General features: G+C 47.4%; 1 protein-coding gene across 3 annotated transcripts in view; it reads left to right on the plus strand.

The window, feature by feature from the left end:
* The first annotated feature begins 13311 nt into the window (after positions 1-13311).
* Positions 13312-21655, plus strand: part of TBC1D7 (TBC1 domain family member 7) — a 48391-nt gene continuing 40047 nt past the window's right edge. For 2 of the 3 annotated variants that reach the window (XM_073589973.1, XM_073589974.1), the window contains exons 1-3: positions 13316-13526; positions 18456-18575; positions 18794-18874. In XM_073589973.1, the coding sequence (XP_073446074.1) occupies positions 18464-18575; positions 18794-18874 (193 nt within the window). In that variant the 5' untranslated portion in view covers positions 13316-13526; positions 18456-18463. Of the gene's footprint in view, positions 13527-18455; positions 18576-18793; positions 18875-21655 lie in introns of all 3 variants that reach the window. The other variant, XM_073589975.1, reaches the window with a different exon arrangement.

Here is a 21655-nt window from a genome sequence, read left to right on the forward strand (position 1 = left end):
CAAAATTATCTCCCAAGGATTTAGAATTTGTTTCTACCCCCAATGAAGAATCTATCAAAACTATTAAGGAATTAAAATCCTTCACAGCATCGGGACCTGATGGATTCAGTAATGATTACTATAAATCGTTTGGTGAACTCTAAGCCCCACATCTAAGGCTGGTTTCGCATTTGGAGGCGCACCAAAATGCAACACGTTGCGTTTGGCACTGGTCGGCGCACCGTCAAAAGGACGCTTGCGCCGGCAAAAGCATACCTGCGCACGGCCTGCGTACCCAAAGCTAAAGATAGGGTACGCAGATCGCATGCAGCGTCATGCGCTCATAGGCGGAGCTGACCGGAGGAGGCATGGCAGGCGGCGGAGCTTGACGCCGAGCATCCGCTGTGCCTCCAAACGCAAATGTGAAACCAGCCTTACACAAATTTTTAACGCTGCATCGTTATCTGGCAGCTTTCCAGATGAGATGTTACAGGCCACAATAATTCTCTTTCCAAAACCAAATTCAGACCCGATTCATGTAACTAACTATAGGCCAATTTCTTTGATAAATACAGATTTAAAACTTTATTATAAAATTTTAGCCAACAGATTAAATCACATCCTTCCTAAACTAATCGCCAATGACCAAATTGGATTTATAAAAGGCAGACAATCAACAGATGGAACCAGAAGCATCACCAATATAGCTAAATTGATTAATTCAAGAATTTCCATTACAATTCTACTGGACGCCGAAAAGGCGTTTGATCGTTTAAATTGGGAATACTTGCAAGCCACGCTCCAAAAATGTGGCCTTAACTCACAGTGTACCTCTAAAATCATGGCGTTATACACGAATCCTACAGCCAGAATTTATGCAAATAATCATCTTTCCACCTCTTTCAGTATAAATATTGGGACTAGGCAAGGATGTCCCCTCTCCCCTCTGCTATTTGTCATGGCCATAGAACCCTTAGCACAATTAATCAGAGATGACCAAGATATCACAGGAATTACATCGGCTTCTAGGGAATTCAAAATAGGATTGTTTGCCGATAATATTATTAAATCCAACAAATTCCATCTCGAAACTACAAAAACTACTTACTTTGTTTTCTTTAATCTCGTACTTTAAAATCAATGAAACCAAATGTAAAATTCTCAACTTCAACGTGAAAATTTTGCAAGTTGAAGAGATTTAAAAAATTTCCCCTTGGAGTTGGGCTGAAAATGACTTTACTTATCTAGGCTTAAAATTTACCAGAAATACAGACTCCTTAATCCCTATTAATATGACTATAATATCAAAAACTATTACCAATGACTTAATTTTCTTTGGAGACAAGGAGTTGACGTGGTGGGGGAAAACCATGACTATCAAATCTATTAAATTATCATACCAAAAATTTTATATGTTTAGATCCCTCCCTTTACCAATAGCTACATCATACCCGACTAGTCTACAAACACAAATCAACTTCTTTGGGGGAACAAAAAAGCAAGAATTGCCACCATTCTGTTCAAAAGTAAATTACAAGGAGGTGCAGGTTCACCAAACATTACTGCGTACTATTATAGGAACCTAATTAAACAAAGCATCTATTGGTGGCCTCAAAAAGATCCACCGGCCTGGTATGACCTCGAACTCTTTTTCAATAAAAAAAACCCCACTAAATCTACTCATACTAAACCAAATTACACAAAAATCAGTTAGCTTTAATAGTCATCCCATTTTCTAAGCTTCCATTGATGATTGAAAAAAAAAAAATTGAAACCTAAAAGGGGTCAATCAAGGTTTAACTCGATAAAGAAATTGAATCTTTCCTTAATTTTGTCCTTTAACAGCCAAAACCTAGATCCCCTTTGGGCTGAATCTGGGATTAAAAAATATAAGACATAAATGATGGCAGAGAGTGCTACCCTTTCAGCTATAATAGACATCAAACCCTGACATACCCTCAATTCAGGACATAACCGACAAACATAAACTTGCTATGGTTGACAATTATTATGACAAATTCTCCAGGAAATGGATCCTAAAGGCTTGAGAGACTGTTCTAGTTTGGTGTTAATATTTGTTTTTATGTATAATTGTTATATTGTACTGTTTATTAGTCCCTTTCAAGTCCTCTCCAATTCCTTTCTTCCCTCTTCCTTTCCTTCCTTCCTTCCCCACATACCTCTCTTTCTCCTACCTTATCCCCCTTCCATATAAATTTAGAAAAGTAATTAAAAGTTTGGAAAAGAAACTCTTTGTAGGGAGAGATGGGCTAAAGTTCTTTTTCGATGAACAAGACTAATCAAAAATTACCAGAAAAATGCCAGAAACAATTACCCTTAGATGCAGTTCTTGTTGCACATCAGATACTAAAAGCATTTTTCTCATTTAAAAAAAATGACAGCCTAATATTTTTGGATTATTTCTTTGTTTTGGTTCTCTTTACTTTTAGGACTGTGAAAATCTGATTTAGTTTTAGCTTGTTTTTACTCCAGATACATACCGTATTTAAATGCATTTCTGATCAATTCAGATTGTTTCTTACTCTGTACAGCTGTTAATAAATTGCATGACTGTTGAAGAATGCATTGTGAATTTTAGACCATTCTTTACAGATGAACTCATTTCACACAAGGGAGCTCCATCTTCTGAAAGAATATCCTAGCATATCTGTAAATGGAAAATAACATTGGTTGTGTCCATAAACCGATATACAGGAAACTAGTGATAACAAAATGATTGTAGGGCATCGGATCTAAACAAAAAATAAATGAGCATTTACATCTTTGTAATATATTGCCATACTAATTGGGGGGATTTCACTATGCCCCCACATAGACATTATTGTTTGGTGACACAGGGGAAATAACCATGTGGGGATACCAGCTGTGCATATTTTATGTGAAGGCACAAATGGGGGAAATTACTATGTGAGGTTACAAATGGGGAATATCAACATGAATATAAATGTGAGAAGGCACAAATGGGGAAATTACTATCTGGAGAAATAACGAGAAACACTACTGTGTAGGGCAATAGATGAGGGACATCAATGCTTGGAGGCACAAAAACGGGAACATTACTATGTGGAAAGTCACGTGGACATTTCAGTGTGGTTACACAAATGGGGACTATTATTGTGTTTTGTCACAAATAGGGGACATCATTGTGTGGATAAAATAATGCGAGAAATTATTACATGGAGGACACAAATGGGTATTACTGTGGTTAGATGCAATGTAAATGGGGGTAGTACTGTGTTGGGATACCAGCAGGGGATATGACCATGTAAAGACAAGAATGGGGAACATTATTATGTAGAGGCACATAAATGGATATTACTGTTTGAGGACATAAGTGTTTTACAGAAGCACAATAGCAATATTCTTGTTTACGTGCACAAATGGGGGTTATTATTACATGGGGGCACCAATGGACATTGTTGCTTGTGGGTACAAATAAGTGATATTATTGTGTGGTGCTCAAATGGTGAACGTTATCGTGTGTGGGCCAAATGTGACACAATCACCAGGGCTGTGGGGTACTGGAACTGGGTCGGACAGTTCTTTGGGGGAGTCACGGGGCCGTGACCAGACTCCGTGGCCCTGGCTGTGCCACAAAATGGGGAATACAGTATATGGGAGTTAATGTGACGCCACCTGTGGTGTTCGGCAACAGATGGCCGACGCTGCAAAAGGAGACCACGGGGCCTGATGGTGATGCAGCTGGGATGGTTCTGATTCCGACAGTTGGAGTGGGGCCCCAGGGCTACTGTCACGAAGTGACTGGCACTGCGTGACGCGACCCGACGATCAGTCGGTCACAAAAACAACCACGACAGACAAGGGAACACCAGGGACACAATTACAACAGTGGCCCCTGCAATAGGGAACGGGGAAATGGACACCTCCTGCACTCTCCTAAGGAAGTGCCCTGAACTCTCCTGACGTTCCCTATATAGGATCTTTCAACCTGTCGCCGAACAGGATACCTGGGTCCCTCACTTGCCCTGCACCTATCCCTTACTAGGGAACTGGCAAGTGCGGACACTGGTCCCACCGCTGTACTAATAAAACACCAGGGGAAGAAAACAGACAAGGTAAGACAAAACACTTACAGTAGCTTGCTCTGCTGCAATGCGCCTGGACAGCAGAGTTAACCGCATACAACTGAAGCACCACAGAACTCTGCCAGCTCCTGACTCCAGCTAGGTTGGTCTGAGCTGCGGCACCAGGTGGCCTTAAAAAGGGAGGTGGGAGTGGCACCCACCTGCATAGGTAATTAATCACAATGCAGCAACACCAGCGACCACCGGGGGGCAAAAACCCACCAGCAGACTAACCAAACCTGTAGTAACACCAGCGGCCACAACTAATATTAACCCCCGATGGCCTGAAAGAAAAAAAGTTTATATAAGAGGATCCAGAATCTAACACAGATCCAAAAATGGATCGTGACAGCTACTGGTTCTGTTTGTCAGGCTTCGTGTACCTTGTGGTGCAGGACTCAGGGCGTAAGAGATCACTGGAGGACAGAAGGATTGTAGTTTGCCTTTACTTGATGGTTGATAGTACAGACCGGGGCACTGTTAACAGATCGTGATGGAGAGCTGGGTGGCCTGGAAGCAATGTTGGATACACCTGGCCAGGTAGGTACGGAGCCCTTCCTTCTGCGCTGTCCTCCCTTTTTCCTCGCTGCCTAATAGCTCACCCTCCTGCTCCTAACTGTCTCTATTTTAAAAACAAACCGTTGCCTGCATTGCAGGCAGCTTGAGCTGCACAGGTGCTGCTCCTTTGTGTTGGCTGCATGCTCTGGTATGCTGCTGTGCCGCTGGGTATTAGATCAGGCCAGGAGACCTGCAGTCCCCTGCCCTCCAGATTTAGCTGCCGGACCTTCAGTACCCACGCAACCACGGACTCCGGTATCTGGTTCCTAGCGCTCAGCTCTGGGGCGAGTTTAATCACAGCTCCACTCCCCAGGTTCTGCTCGACTTCTCTCCTACTGACACCAGGTAAGGGGACTCCTCCTTGCTTCCAGGCATCACATTACACCCTGTGAATGAGGCAATGCCACTGTGGCAACCGGACTCCCGGGGTGCCACAAATGGACATTACTATGTGGGGGCAAAAATTGATATTATTGTTTGGGGATATTTTTGTTCTACAGAGGCAAAAATGGCAACACTTGTTTTGGTACACAAATGGGGGATATTATGTGGGTGCACAAATGGACATTACAGTTTGGTGGCACAAATGATGGATATTATTTTGTGACGGCACACATGATAGACAATATTTTGCTAAGGCACAAATGGACATTACTGTGTGGTGGCCCAAACAGATATTACTGTTTGGGGACATAAATGTTAGACATCACTGTTTTACAGAGACACAAATAGCAACTTTGTTGTTGTTTAGGTACAACAATGGGGGATATTATGATGTGGTGGTGCACAAATGAATATTACTGTTTGGTGGCACAAATGGGGGATATAAGTTTTTGCTGGGCACAAATGGTAGACAATGCTGTGTGGGGGAACAAAAAGCCATTACTATGTGGGGGCGCTAATGGATATTACTGTTTTGGGCCACAAATGGGGGATTACATGTTTTATATGGACCCAAATGTCAACTTTATTGTTTAGTTGCACAAATGAGGACTATTGCGTGGGGGCATAAATTAGAGTGGTAACTATGTGGGTTCGCCCGATAACACCATGATTTTCCACAATGCTTCTGGAACAATGTTTCATAGACAAAAGTGAACTTTTTTAGCTCAACAGCAACGAAGTTCGGTTGTTATATATGTCATTGATTGCTCTATATGCCAAAAAATGTATGTTGGATGCACATTGTGCAAACTTATGATTCGTATATCAGAGCACCAACAACATCAACTGCAACATTTCACAAGCATCTAAACATTTCATTTTATAACATAATAGAAACATATCATCATTTAGGATCTTTGGTATTGAAAAAGTTATTAGACGTAGGAGGGGAGGTAAATACATGAGAAGATAGCGCACTAGGGAAGCTTTTTGGATTTATAATTTAGACACTTGTGTCCCTTTTGGATTGCATATGCGCAAGGAAATTATGTTTCATTATTAACATTATTTGTTTCATTTCCTCATGTCATGTTACTTTATTGTATTTCATTTTCTTGTACATGATTTTCATTTATTCACCTTCCCTTTTGCTGTTTGTTTATAATATGGCTTTCTATCACCTTGGGAACTGCAGTTTGTCAGTTTGCACCCGCCTGACATCACATGATCTGATTATTCCACCTGTCTGTAATTACCGCAGTTATATAGGCGTTGATCACAGTCCGCAATGGAAGCTGTGACAAAGAACACCAGAATCGCGTTCGAAGCGAGTTGCATTGCCTTCTACTCCTCCCCTATCCTCCGCACACTAAGGATGTATTTTTAAACATTTTCTATAAAGAAATTCATTGTTTTACCTGGAGCTGGATATTAGCTCCTTTGGCTTCTTTCCTTGCGTCTGGTCAGGACGACACCAGTGCTCCACACATGAACCACCAGGAAGTCCGTGTTACTGTTCGAGTTCTGCCCCCAAACACAAGGTGTTTGTTGCGTTGCCATGTGCATGACAGCGCGACAAAAAATGCTTCTGATCAGCAGTAAAGTCATCCCCGCCGGTCAGCCGCTGTTTCCACACTGTGAAAAGAAAGCATGAGCGCGTAGCTGTGATCGGAGGTATAAACTACTACTGCTCCCATTAGCCGATGCATACTGCCGCTAATAGTGAGAGCAGGAGCGGCTGATGGGAGTATTTATCAGCCGCTGCCTGTGCTGCAAATAAATAAAAGAAAAATGGTGTGGGTTCCCCTGTATTTTGGAGTGTGCGGTGCTGGAGATGTTCTGGAGATCTTGTGATCCAGGTGGAGCTGAAAGGGTGAGCTGGGCAGGTTTGGACTGACTGTTGGCGTGTCCCCTGATGTCCCTGTCTTGTTGCACCATGCCCTCCCCCCCAGCAGTGCTGGAAGCACCCTTTATGGAAAGTTGTACATTTAACTCTGCTAAGCTGTGACTGTTCAGTCTTTATAGCTACAAGCTGAGTGTAGTCATGGCCACTGCACTCTGTAAACCTACTCTTATGATTTCAAGGGACGATTTATTATTCTGGAATCATCCGCGATTTTTCATGGACTCCCCTTCTTGGAGCATGATTGCTAATTCAACAATTGAGCACATAAAATCCATTACTTCTGTGAAACCTGTGGAGGTGTACTGCAAGAGAGGTAGGAGAGGAGGCATCCTGGCACGCCTTCGGAGGAGAGGGTTCAGAACAGCTCTTCCTTCACTCCACTTGGCTAATGTCCGTTCCTTATCTAACAAAATGGAGGATCTGAACTTACTTTGTAACATGAGATCTGATATGGCCAATTCAGCTGCTCTTTGTTTTACTGAGACCTGGTTGAATGACACCATCCCTGATTGTAGTCTGGATCTACCTGGTTTTGTTATCTACAGAGCTGACCGTGATTGTGTAGCTTCAGGTAAACAAAGGGGGGGGTGGGGTATGTCTCTACATCAACACTAGCTGGTGCTGTGATGTTAACATACTGGGAAAAGGTTGCTCTCCAGATCTAGAGTACCTTGCACTCAATTGTAGACCATTTTACTCTCCAAGAGAGTTTTCATCTATGGTTCTGGTTGCAGTATATATTCCCCCCCAAGCATCTGTTAAAGCTGCTATTGGTGAATTAGCTTGCAAAATATCAGAATGGGAGAAAGGATCTCCTGAAGCATTTGTGATCGTAATGGGGGACTTTAACAAAGGAAAACTCAACCTGGATCTCCCCAAATTTACTCAACATATAAACTGCTTCACGAGAGAGAACAATACGCTTGATCACTGCTATACTGTCTTAAAAGGGGCCTACAAGGCAGTGAGGAGAGCAGCAGTGGGCTTTTCAGATCATTGTCTAATTCATTTAATTCCAGCCTACAGGCAAAGGTTGAAAACATCCAAACCTACAGTTTATACAAAGAAGACATGGTCTGAGGAGGCAAAATTGCAACTGCAAGCATGCTTTGAATGCACGGACTGGGAGGTATTCCAGGAAACATGCTCGGGTCTGGATGAATGGGTTGATGCAGTGTCCTCATATATCCGTTTTTGTGAAGACACGTTTATTCCATCCAAATCTGTCCACTTTCGGGGAAACAACAAGCCGTGGTTTACAAATAAAGTCAGGTTGATCCGTAAGAGAAAAGAGGCTTATAAAGCAGGCGATATTACTGAATTCAAGAAACTTAGGAACTCGCTATCTAAAGAGATCAAGTTAGCCAAACACGAGTATGCAAAGATTCTGGAGGAAAGGTTCTCATCAAAAGATAATAGATCTGCATGGAGAGGATTAAGAGAGGTCACCAATTATAAAAGCCACCCCACTATAGTGAACCCCAGCAGAAGTCTGGCAGCAGAGTTAAATGAATTCTACTGCAGATTTGAGGCAAGCTCTACACACAGTGGCTATTCATCTCTAAGCTCCTCAGTCTGTTCATATAAAGATCATTCATTGTGCAACACCCAAGTAGTGATCTCCGAGGCAGAGGTGATACGCATCCTGAAGGGACTTAAGGTCAAAAAGGCACCTGGCCCTGATGGTGTATCTCCAATGTGTCTGAAAGTATGTGCTACCCAGCTTGCCCCTATACTGACAAATATATACAATGTGTCACTGGAAGAGTGCGTTGTACCTCAGTGTTGGAAAAATTCCACAATTATCCCTGTCCCCAAGAAAGTGGGATCCTCTGAGTTGAACGACTATAGACCAGTAGTACTCACATCTGTAGCTATGAAAGTCTTAGAAAGAATTATGATGTCCCACCTGATAAAATTCACGCAGAAGCTATGGGACCCGCTTCAGTTTGCCTATAAGGAGAATCGTTCGGCAAACGACACTGTCATTCTGGCACTGAAGTACATTTTGGATCATACAGATGAACTGCACTCATATGTCCGGATTCTTTTCATGGACTTTAGCTCAGCGTTCAATACCATTGATCCGAATTTACTTCATAAGAAAATGGTAGCTCTTGGAGTCCCTCTCAACTTATGCTTGTGGATTTATAACTTCCTGACAGCCAGGATACAGAGTGTAAAAGTTGGACCATTCACTTCGGACACCTTGGTCACAAACATCGGGGCACCTCAGGGGTGTGTTTTGTCGCCGTTACTGTTTTCTCTCTATACGAATGATTGCATCTCTTCAGCAGACTCAGTAAAAATCTTGAAATTTGCCGATGATATGACACTGATTGGTCTCATCAGGGGAAATGCTGAAGACTTGTATCGGAGTGAGGTGGAAAGAATATGTGACTGGTGTAAAGCCAATAATCTTGTACTCAACACTAAAAAAACTGCTGAGATGGTTGTGGATTTTAGGAAAGATCAACATGAGATACTTCCAATCTACATCCATGACGAAGTGGTTCTTAGGGTCACAGAGACCAAATTCCTTGGTGTTATCATCTCTCATGATCTTAAATGGGGGAAAAACGTGGATGCTGTTATAAGAAAAGCACAACAGAGGATGTTCTTCCTGCGTCAGCTGAAAAGATATGGTTTGTCTAAGAATCTGCTGATCTTATTCTTTAATGCTGTCATCAGATCTGTGATTTGTTCCTCTCTGATAGTCTGGTATGGGGGAGCCACTGCGCATGACAAACTCCGCTTACAAAGGACTTTCAGAACAGCAGAGAGAATTATAGGCTCCCCCCTGCCTAAAATCCAGGATCTTTATGATAAGAGTATTCGATCCCACGCATTGAAAATTTCATCCGATCCCTCTCACCCGGGACACTCCTCATTCCAACTACTCCCTTCAGGACGTCGCTTCAGAGTCCCCAAATGCAGTACCAACCGCCATATGAACAGCTTCTATCCACTGTCTGTTCAACAATTAAATCGTCATGTGTAGACTATATACTGTATCTGTCTTGTTAGATGTTTCTTGTTAGATGTTACTTGTATCTGTTGTTATATAATATGTTGCCTCTTTGCCACAAAGAATTCCTTGTATATATGTAATATGTACTTGGCGATAATAAATTTGATTGATTGATTGATTGATTTTTGATAACCAGCCAGGCAAAACTGACAGCTGGGAGCTGCAACCCTCAGCTGTCAGAATTAGCAAGGCTGGTTTTAATTATTTAAATAAATAATTTAAAAAATGGCATGGGGTCCCCCTAATTTTGACAACCAGCCATGCTAAAGCAGACAGTTGGGGGAAGGTATTCTCAGGCTGATAAGGGGCCATGGATATTGCCCCTCCCAGCACAAAAATAGCAGCCTCCCAGAAAAGGTGCATCTATTAGATGTACCAATTCTGGTGCTTTGCCCCGCTCTTCCCACTTGCCCTGTGGCGGTGGCAAGTGGGGTTCATATTTGTGGGGTTGATGTCACCTTTGTATTGTCAGGTGACATCAAGCCCATGGCTTAGTAATGGAGAGCCGTTAATAAGACACACATCCATTACTAATACTATAGGTATATGGTAAATAAACACAGAGCAAGTATTAAGTCCTTTATTTGAAAAAAAAACAACACTTTTCCATTTTTATTTAAAAATAACAAACAGTTATGCTCACCTAACGCCTAATTCCACTGAATCCTAATAAAACAAAAATAAGAAACAACAATATCCCTCACCTGTACGTCATTTTGTCCCACACCGTATTCCATGCCTGGGGGATAAACAGTTTTCAACCTGGACGGTGCCAAGATGAGACCGTCCAGGCTGAAAACCACTGGTGAAAGAGCTGCTGCGAGCGCAGAGTCAGAGAGTAGCGGTGATGTCATCGAGGTTACTACCGATCACTGAGGCTGTGTTCCCTGCCAGCAATTAAACTGTGGTGACCTCTGCACCAGGAGACTTTTTCTTACTGTACTAGCAGTGATCTGACGGAGGTCACCGCAGTTCATTTGCAAGTGGGAAGAAAGTGTCAGAATTGGCACATCTAATAGATGTGCTTTTTCTGGGTGTTTATGGGTTTTTTCTTTTAGGGTGAGGGGGCCAATATCCAGCCCCTTACCAGCCTGAGAATACCAGCCCCCAGCTGTCTGCTTTAGCTTGGCTGGTAGTCAAAAATGGGGGGGACCCCACAGCGTGTTTTTTTTTTAAATTATTTATTTAAATACTGTAATTATAAAAAACAGCATGGGGACCCCTCTATTCTTGATAACAAAGCTTTCTGAAGCTGACAGCCGAGGGTGGCAGCCCCATCTGTGAGTTTTGCCTGGCTGGTTCTAGAAAATACAGGGGAATTGATGCTGTTTTTTTCATTCATTTATAGCGCAGATGGCGGGTGAGGAATACTCCCATCAGCCGCTCCTGCTGTCAATGTTATTAGCGTCAGCAAGTGTGGGCTGATGGGAGTAATAGTCCCATCAGACTCCACCTGCTGTCATTGTTCTCACTTGAGTAAAACTCTCATCATTCTCCCCTTCTCATGCTGATCACCAGCAGAGCAGGGGAGAATGATGAGAATCGTCTTCAGCACTCGTTGCCGGGAATAGTGCTTACTGTATTGCTTCTTCCCTGGTGTCCGTCCGTGTGGTACTGATGTGGCACACGGTTGCCACACACAATAGTTAAAAAATACGGCATAGGGACCCCTCTATTCTTGATAACCAGCCATGCTGAAGCTGACAGCTGAGGGTTGCAGCCCTTAGCTCTGAGTTTTGCCTGGCTGGTTATGAAAAATACAGGGGAACTCACATCATTTTTTATAATTATTTATTTACAGCGCAGGCGGCGGATGATGAATATTCCCATCAGCCCCTCCTGTGCTCATTGTTATTAGTGGCAGCATGCATCGAATGATGGGAACAGTAGTCCCATCAGCTGACACCAGTGACCGGAGGTAAACTTTATACCTCCGATCACAGCTGTGCGCTCACACTGTCTTTTGACAGCATGGGAGCCGCAGCTATCTGACCGGCAGTGATGATTTTACCACCGACCAGATGCAGTGTTTGCCGTGCTGTCATGCACATGACAGCACGGAAAACGCTGGATGTTCGGGCCCCCATTTAAGTGAATGGGGTCTGGGTTCAGGTCTTTGTACTGTTCTGGTAACCAAACCCGAACTTTTTGTAACTGTTCATTTGATCCCTCCTGACCCGAGCATCCAGGTGTCCGCCCGTCTCTAATGACGAGGAGAGCTGCTTTGTGTAAGTAGCAGTGATGAGCTAATATGCTCTGATTAGGTGTTATCTGCACATGCTCGGGTCCTAACCGCGTGTCTTTGGTGTGCTCGAATAATATGTTTGAGTCCACGTGCCTGCGTGTCTCGCGGCTGTTCCACAGCATCCTCGGGTAACACCTTATCCCAGCACGTTCGCTCATGATTGCTAATTAGTATAGTTCTGTCATTTCACTGTATGTTTTTACTGTGATTTATACGAGTCAAAAATTTCCACACTTCACTAATATTAAAACTTCTGTTAGCCGCACATTTTTGGGGTCTGAGGGTGTGTTTAGTTTGGGGCTGATATTTATCAAGATTTTGCGCACAGTATGAATAAATTGTTTTGTAATGAAGAAGCGTGAATGATAGAGGAGTTCACGGAAAGTCACATAAGAATCAGCCATGAGGGAGACACTGGGGGCCGGCCACGTCTGATGACAACATCGCGCATGCACATGAACTGGTCATGTTGGATGGGCGAGTCCTAGTGAAATATGTTGCGCCTGAAAGGAGCCCTGCGAGGATGAATATTCATGTCTAAGGCTACGTGCACTCGCTGCGGATTCTGCTGCGTTGTACAGTACCTTTATTTTCTATGGAAAATGAAAAACGCTGTGCACATGCTGCGGATTTGTTGCGGTTTTAAAGCCGCAGCATGTCAATTCTTTGTGCGGAATCCACAGTGGTTTTACACCGTAATACGTGTGGAAAAATCCGCAGCAGAATCCGCAATGTGTGCACATGGCCGCATGGAGCGCAGATGCGTTTCTGGTGCGAGTAGCGCCTTTTTCTTACTAGCCCATCACCGGCACCTGTGTTCGCTTCTGTCTCACTGGCAGTGAGCGCCCTCTAGTGAGCGCAGGTAGTACTGACAGAGAATGTCACTAGGGCCAGCGGTGAGCACTTCTCAGTGTTGCTCTTATCACAGTGTCCCCTTGGCCTCTTCCCACTGGGCTGAGGACATTTCTAACCAATAGGCAGATGATTACAGCTCCAGCAGGGAGGCCTGTCAGTGTCTGCGCCGATATCCAGGAGGGGGCGTGGATTCTGGCTGGTCACACACTATTGTAAGCCCGCCCAACTATAAATCGCCCGGGTGACCATGGCTAATATCAGCTGCTGTCCGTTCACCCAATCCCTGCTGCGCCGCAGTGGCAGACTGCTCTCAGCGATTTTCAGAGAGGAAGTTTGTCCCTCCTCAGCCGCCGTCTGCCATCCGGGAAGTAAACGTCAGCGTGAAACAACACCGGCGGCGGCGAATGTCCAGGGCTGAGGACGGAAGCGTGTGCCGGTGCGGCATCTGCGGCCACAGTGATAGTGAGCGACCCATGTCTGTGTACCCCCCCACCCTAGCCACAGTCAGGCGTCTCCATAGCAGTGTACTAGCCCAGCACAGGCTCCCCTGGTAATGGGCCCCCCAGCCACAGTCAGGCGTCTCCATAGCAGTGTACAAGCCCAGCACAGGCTCCCCTGGTAATGGGCCCCCCAGCCACAGTCAGGCTTCTCCATAGCAGGGTGCCAGCCCAGCACAGGCTCCTCTGGTAATGTGCCCCCCACCCCAGCCACAGCCAGGCTTCTCCATAGCAGGGTGCCAGCCCAGCACAGGCTCCCCTGGTAATGGGCCCCCCAGCCACAGTCAGGCGTCTCCATAGCAGTGTACTAGCCCAGCACAGGCTCCCCTGGTAATGGGCCCCCCAGCCACAGTCAGGCGTCTCCATAGCAGTGTACTAGCCCAGCACAGGCTCCCCTGGTAATGGGCCCCCCAGCCACAGTCAGGCGTCTCCATAGCAGTGTACTAGCCCAGCACAGGCTCCCCTGGTAATGGGCCCCCCAGCCACAGTCAGGCGTCTCCATAGCAGTGTACTAGCCCAGCACAGGCTCCCCTGGTAATGGGCCCCCCAGCCACAGTCAGGCTTCTCCATAGCAGGGTGCCAGCCCAGCACAGGCTCCCCTGGTAATGGGCCCCCCAGCCACAGTCAGGCGTCTCCATAGCAGTGTACTAGCCCAGCACAGGCTCCCCTGGTAATGGGCCCCCCAGCCACAGTCAGGCGTCTCCATAGCAGTGTACTAGCCCAGCACAGACTCCTCTGGTATCATGCCCCCCAGCCACAGTCAGGCGTCTCCATAGCAGTGTACTAGCCCAGCACAGGCTCCCCTGGTAATGGCCCCCCAGCCACAGTCAGGCTTCTCCATAGCAGTGTACTAGCCCAGCACAGGCTCCCCTGGTAATGGGCCCCCCAGCCACAGTCAGGCGTCTCCATAGCAGTGTACTAGCCCAGCACAGGCTCCCCTGGTAATGGCCCCCCAGCCACAGTCAGGCTTCTCCATAGCAGTGTACTAGCCCAGCACAGGCTCCCCTGGTAATGGGCCCCCCAGCCACAGTCAGGCTTCTCCATAGCAGTGTACTAGCCCAGCACAGGCTCCCCTGGTAATGGGCCCCCCAGCCACAGTCAGGCGTCTCCATAGCAGTGTACAAGCCCAGCACAGGCTCCCCTGGTAATGGGCCCCCCAGCCACAGTCAGGCTTCTCCATAGCAGTGTACTAGCCCAGCACAGGCTCCCCTGGTAATGGGCCCCCCAGCCACAGTCAGGCGTCTCCATAGCAGTGTACTAGCCCAGCACAGACTCCTCTGGTATCATGCCCCCAGCCACAGTCAGGCGTCTCCATAGCAGTGTACAAGCCCAGCACAGGCTCCCCTGGTAATGGGCCCCCCAGCCACAGTCAGGCTTCTCCATAGCAGTGTACTAGCCCAGCACAGGCTCCCCTGGTAATGGGCCCCCCAGCCACAGTCAGGCGTCTCCATAGCAGTGTACTAGCCCAGCACAGGCTCCCCTGGTAATGGGCCCCCCAGCCACAGTCAGGCGTCTCCATAGCAGTGTACTAGCCCAGCACAGGCTCCCCTGGTAATGGCCCACCCAGCCACAGTCAGGCGTCTCCATAGCAGTGTACTAGCCCAGCACAGGCTCCCCTGGTAATGGCCCACCCAGCCACAGTCAGGCGTCTCCATAGCAGTGTACAAGCCCAGCACAGGCTACCCTGGTAATGGGCCCCCCATCCACAGTCAGGCTTCTCCATAGCAGTGTACAAGCCCAGCACAGGCTCCTCTGGTATCATGCCCCCCAGCCACAGTCAGGCTTCTCCATAGCAGTGTACAAGCCCAGCACAGGCTCCTCTGGTAATGGCCCCCCAGCCACAGTCAGGCGTCTCCATAGCAGTGTACAAGCCCAGCACAGGCTCCCCTGGTAATGGGCCCCCCAGCCACAGTCAGGCTTCTCCATAGCCATGTACTAGCCCAGCACAGACTCCTCTGGTATCATGCCCCCCAGCCACAGTCAGGCTTCTCCATAGCAGTGTACAAGCCCAGCACAGGCTCCTCTGGTAATGGCCCCCCAGCCACAGTCAGGCGTCTCCATAGCAGTGTACTAGCCCAGCACAGGCTCCCCTGGTAATGGCCCACCCAGCCACAGTCAGGCGTCTCCATAGCAGTGTACTAGCCCAGCACAGGCTCCCCTGGTAATGGCCCACCCAGCCACAGTCAGGCGTCTCCATAGCAGTGTACAAGCCCAGCACAGGCTCCCCTGGTAATGGGCCCCCCATCCACAGTCAGGCTTCTCCATAGCAGTGTACAAGCCCAGCACAGGCTCCTCTGGTATCATGCCCCCCAGCCACAGTCAGGCTTCTCCATAGCAGTGTACAAGCCCAGCACAGGCTCCCCTGGTAATGGCCCCCCAGCCACAGTCAGGCGTCTCCATAGCAGTGTACAAGCCCAGCACAGGCTCCCCTGGTAATGGGCCCCCCAGCCACAGTCAGGCTTCTCCATAGCCATGTACTAGCCCAGCACAGACTCCTCTGGTATCATGCCCCCTAGCCACAGTCAGGCTTCTCCATAGCAGTGTACAAGCCCAGCACAGGCTCCTCTGGTAATGGCCCCCCAGCCACAGTCAGGCGTCTCCATAGCAGTGTACAAGCCCAGCACAGGCTCCCCTGGTAATGGGCCCCCCAGCCACAGTCAGGCTTCTCCATAGCAGGGTGCCAGCCCAGCACAGGCTCCTCTGGTAATGTGCCCCCCACCCCAGCCACAGCCAGGCTTCTCCATAGCAGGGTGCCAGCCCAGCACAGGCTCCCCTGGTAATGGGCCCCCCAGCCACAGTCAGGCTTCTCCATAGCAGGGTGCCAGCCCAGCCACAGTCAGGCTTCTCCATAGCAGGGTGCCAGCCCAGCACAGGCTCCCCTGGCAATGTGCCCACCCCAGCCACAGTCAGGCTTCTCCATAGCAGTGTACAAGCCCAGCACAGGCTCCCCTGGTAATGGGCCCCCCCAGCCACAGTCAGGCTTCTCCATAGCCATGTACTAGCCCAGCACAGACTCCTCTGGTATCATGCCCCCCAGCCACAGTCAGGTGTCTCCATAGCAGTGTACTAGCCCAGCACAGGCTCCCCTGGTAATGGCCCCCCCAGCCACAGTCAGGCTTCTCCATAGCCATGTTCTAGCCCAGCACAGACTCCTCTGGTATCATGCCCCCCAGCCACAGTCAGGCTTCTCCATAGCAGTGTACTAGCCCAGCACAGGCTCCCCTGGTAATGCCCCCCCCCCCACCCCAGCCACAGTCAGGCTTCTCCATAGCAGTGTACAAGCCCAGCACAGGCTCCCCTGGTAATGGCCCCCCCAGCCACAGTCAGGCTTCTCCATAGCCATGTTCTAGCCCAGCACAGACTCCTCTGGTATCATGCCCCCCAGCCACAGTCAGGCTTCTCCATAGCAGTGTACAAGCCCAGCACAGGCTCCTCTGGTAATGGCCCCCCAGCCACAGTCAGGCGTCTCCATAGCAGTGTACTAGCCCAGCACAGGCTCCTCTGGTAATGTGCCCCCCACCCCAGCCACAGTCAGGCTTCTCCATAGCAGGGTGCCAGCCCAGCACAGGCTCCCCTGGTAATGGGCCCCCCAGCCACAGTCAGGCTTCTCCATAGCAGGGTGCCAGCCCAGCACAGGCTCCTCTGGTAATGTGCCCCCCACCCCAGCCACAGTCAGGCTTCTCCATAGCAGGGTGCCAACCCAGCACAGGCTCCCCTGGCAATGTGCCCCCCCCACCCCAGCCACAGTCAGGTTTCTCCATAGCTGTGTACAAGCCCAGCACAGGCTCCTCTGGTAATGGTCCCCCAGCCACAGTCAGGCGTCTCCATAGCAGTGTACTAGCCCAGCACAGGCTCCCCTGGTAATGGCCCACCCAGCCACAGTCAGGCGTCTCCATAGCAGTGTACTAGCCCAGCACAGGCTCCTCTGGTAATGGCCCCCCAGCCACAGTCAGGTGTCTCCATAGCAGTGTACAAGCCCAGCACAGGCTCCCCTGGTAATGGGCCCCCCAGCCACAGTCAGGCTTCTCCATAGCCATGTACTAGCCCAGCACAGACTCCTCTGGTATCATGCCCCCCAGCCACAGTCAGGTTTCTCCATAGCTGTGTACAAGCCCAGCACAGGCTCCTCTGGTAATGGCCCCCCAGCCACAGTCAGGCGTCTCCATAGCCATGTACTAGCCCAGCACAGACTCCTCTGGTATCATGCCCCCCAGCCACAGTCAGGCTTCTCCATAGCAGGGTGCCAGCCCAGCACAGGCTCCCCTGGTAATGGGGCTTCTCCTTAGCAGTGTGACGGCCTGGCACAGGTTCCCCCACCATGATACACCAGCCATGGTCAGGCTTCTATTATACAGTGTTGCTAGCCCTAGGCCTTTCCAGTAAGAGCAGTGTGCCAGGCCTGCACCACCCCCAGTAACAAGGGTGCCAGGCCCGGGCATTTCTTCCTCATAACTTTTACAGTGTTTCCTGTATATTCATTGTATTTAGATATTGTAACATTGGGCAGCAGCTATCCATAAGAGGCATAAACTCTCCATACAGCATGGATCATGTAGACAGGCAGCACGGTGTAAGGGCAGCTCTCTGACCATACCTGTCGTTTTTTTGTTTTTTTTTTCAAAATCATATTTATTGAAATTTTACATAGTTAAACATGAATACACATCAATTCCGCAAACAGTGCAGAGTAGATTAATAATACATCAAGAAAACAGACATACAAACGTAGGAGGCAAGGAATAAGGGGGGAATGACCATACCTGTCTGAGTACATCACATAGCTACAGGTCTTCAAGCTGCTGCAGGAAGCCTTCATCCCAGGGCCAGCACCACCTCTCCATGTGTGGGCTGTAACATATTCCCTGGTAATCCCATGTATTATTTCCCTTCCTAGCGTGAAACATGGCCGAAGATACTCAGAGAAATTTCCGCTCTGTGTACTATGAAAAAGTTGGATTTCGTGGTGTGGAGGAGAAGAAATCCTTGGAGATCTTGCTGAAGGATGACCGCTGGGGTAAGGAGCGGGGGTTACAGAATAAGGGCAGATTAAGACCAAAGCAGTTTCTGTGGTATCAGATCCTTACTATCCTCACGTGGAGGTCGGCAGGAATGCTTCCATCGCCTGTTACATGTATGCTGTAGTAAATACCCAGAAGTGTGAGGTAAAATATGGTATAAATTTCAGCAGTGGGGTGACACTTGGTTTTTTTTAACCTCTTCCTCTCTCCACAGATCTAGAGAAACTTTGCACCTTCTGTCAGAGGTTCCCCCTCCCATCCATGTACCGAATACTTGTATGGAAAGTGCTTCTTGGTAACCAGTCTCCAAATGAATAAGAACATCTTGTTATCCACATTGATGGTGGCATTCTGAGTGTTTCTGGGGCTAAAAGATTATTCCCATCTCAGCCTGAGACGCAATCTTCATGTGTGAGACAGGAGTAACTGGAGGTGAAGCTGCAGAATGGCCTGAGGACCGCTGAGCCATGCTGGTTCTGTGGCTCCCATAGAAATGAATGGGAGTTAGCCCTGCAAGCTACACTGTTTCCATGACTCCATATGTCTGTATGGAACCAGTATAGCTTAGTGGTCCTCGGTGGATTCTGTAGCGTCACCTTCAGTGCTTGGCGTTACCTCTGTCTCCACCATGAAAGGCTGAGATGGGAATGACCCTCTAAATGCAGTAAGATGAGTTACTGGCACCTGCCTTTTTTCTACTTTCTTTATAGATCTATCTTAATATCTGTTGTGGCTCCCCTCAATTAACCCTGTGCACTCTCTCTCTATTGTCAGGTTGCCCATCTTGCCTAAACCACTAAGGCTATGTGCCCACGTAGCGTTTAAATCCGGACACTGAAAACCGTACTCCTTCCCAGAAATCGTGCGGTTTTTTGCCGTGCGATTTTACTGTGATTATGATCGCGATTTTGCCACGATTTTCGCGTGTGATATTCAAGCACTTTCCAAGCGATGTGAAGCATCGCTTGGAAAGTGATTGACAGGTTGGTCACACTCGTCAAACATAGTGTTTGACAAGTGTGACCAGGTTTTTACTATTGAGGCTGCCTATGCGGCATCAATAGTAAAAAGAATGTAAAAAAATAAAAAATCGGGGTATATTTACCTTCCGATGTCCCGGGCCTCAGCATTCCCAGCGATGCCTTGCGAGACCTGTGATGACGTTGGTCTTGCGTTGCTATAGCGATCTCACGAGACTGCTAGAGTCACGCGAGACTACGGCATTACTGGGAGCGCTGAGGCCCGGGAAGAAAGCGCGGGACGTCGGAAGGTAAATATACCCCGATTTTTTTATTTTTTTTTTTTTTTTTTTACAGGGGTTTGGTACCCATGGCCTGGAGGACAGTCTCCTCTCCTCCACACCGTGGGTACCAACCGCACATGAGACGCTTAACTTCGCGCATGGTGGGCATAGCCACATGCGGGCAGTAAGCGATTCTCATGCATTCCTATGGGTGTGGAATCGCGGCAATTCTTTGCGATTCTGCACAAAAGAATGATCATGCTGCGACTTTTTTTCTTTTTTTTTTCCGCGATGCGATTCCGCCACGGAAAAAAGCGCAGCATTAGCACAGCATGTGCGGAATGCCATAGGAATGCTTGGGGTGCGTTCTGTACACGATTTTTAAACGTTTTCCCGCTAAAAATCGCATCGTGGGCACACAGCCTAAAAATGACTCTTCCAAGGAGAGGGCAGGGTCCACGGCTGTGACCACAGCCTCTGCACCCTGATGACTTTGCGTATCCCAGCATGCACTGGGGACTCAAGAACAAAGCGTCATCAAAAAAGGAAGTAGTAAAATACATTATAGTGTAGTTAAGGAAAGATAGGGATTTTTTATTGAGTATTTTAAAAAATAGTCTATGGCATTAAATAGAAATTTAGGGTGAAAATTGCCTTGTATGTTGGACCACCCCCTTAAGGCTATGCTCATTTTACATTTGTTAACAGGAATTAAGAAAAAAAAAAAAGGAGGGCAGGGAAATGTGAGATTAAACATACACGTGTAGGTAGTATAAAATTATGACAAGTGTATAAAATGGAAGAAAATATCCTTTACTAACACCACGTGTATTTATGGATTTATTATGGACTCATCGGTGAACATACATGCAAAAGAAGAGAGAACCAAAGATGCAAGTCCAATTGTGTAGTTAGTTTTTTTTTTTTTTTTTTGGTTTTTATTTAGCCAAATACAATAAAAGGTATTTGGTGGGGAGAAAAAGTACTGGTAGTACAACAGACAGTTTCAAGACAACACTCACAAAAAATTACGTGCATATACTTGAGTGTGCTAAGTAATAACCATAGATGACAACTATTGGTATGGAGACCAGTATAAATCCAGGTAAGAAAGGTGATTTATTAGGCCGGGATCACACTACCATGTGTGATGCAAGAAACTCGCACAAGTCTCTCGCATCAACACCCGGCACTACCGCCAGCACTCAGGTCCGGAGCTGCTGCTGCATGTATTTCTATCCAGCCGCAGCTCCAGTCCTGAGTGCCGGCGGCAGCGCCGGGTGTTGATGCAAGATACTCGTGCGAGTTTCTCGCATCACACACAGTAGTTTGATCCCAGCCTTAAAGTGCAAGTAGTGTTATAGCTTAAATTGGTATAATGGTCATTACATACTATTGATGCCATTAGGCTATACCAATGCATGCAGGTAATCTTGGGTGCAGAGTCTATTTTGTAAGCAGCATGCGTGCTGGGGGAGTCCAAAGTCACAGAAGGAACGCTGTGAAGAAAATATACATGTTATATGTCATAGAGATTGCCCGCAGGCTATATCCAGTAATATGCATTAAATGGGACCCTTAATAGACTGTACCTGTATGGTAAAGAGGAGCGAGTGTGGTGATTAAGCCTCCCCCCCCCACCTGATGCGCGTTTCAGCATCTGCCTTTCTCCTCTTCCTGTGTCAGCATAGACCACACAGTGGCCTGTGATGGATCCAGGTGTCCATAAACTACTCATTTTGCCCTGCCAACTCCTTTAATACTGCAAAGCCATTTATTCCTACTTAGATGTAGGGTTACGCTTTTCTACATCAGGACATCTTTACACACCTA

Source organism: Dendrobates tinctorius, unplaced genomic scaffold, assembly GCF_039654945.1.
Source record: "Dendrobates tinctorius isolate UK_male_01 unplaced genomic scaffold, ASM3965494v1 ptg000115l, whole genome shotgun sequence".
Lineage (NCBI taxonomy): Eukaryota > Metazoa > Chordata > Amphibia > Anura > Dendrobatidae > Dendrobates > Dendrobates tinctorius.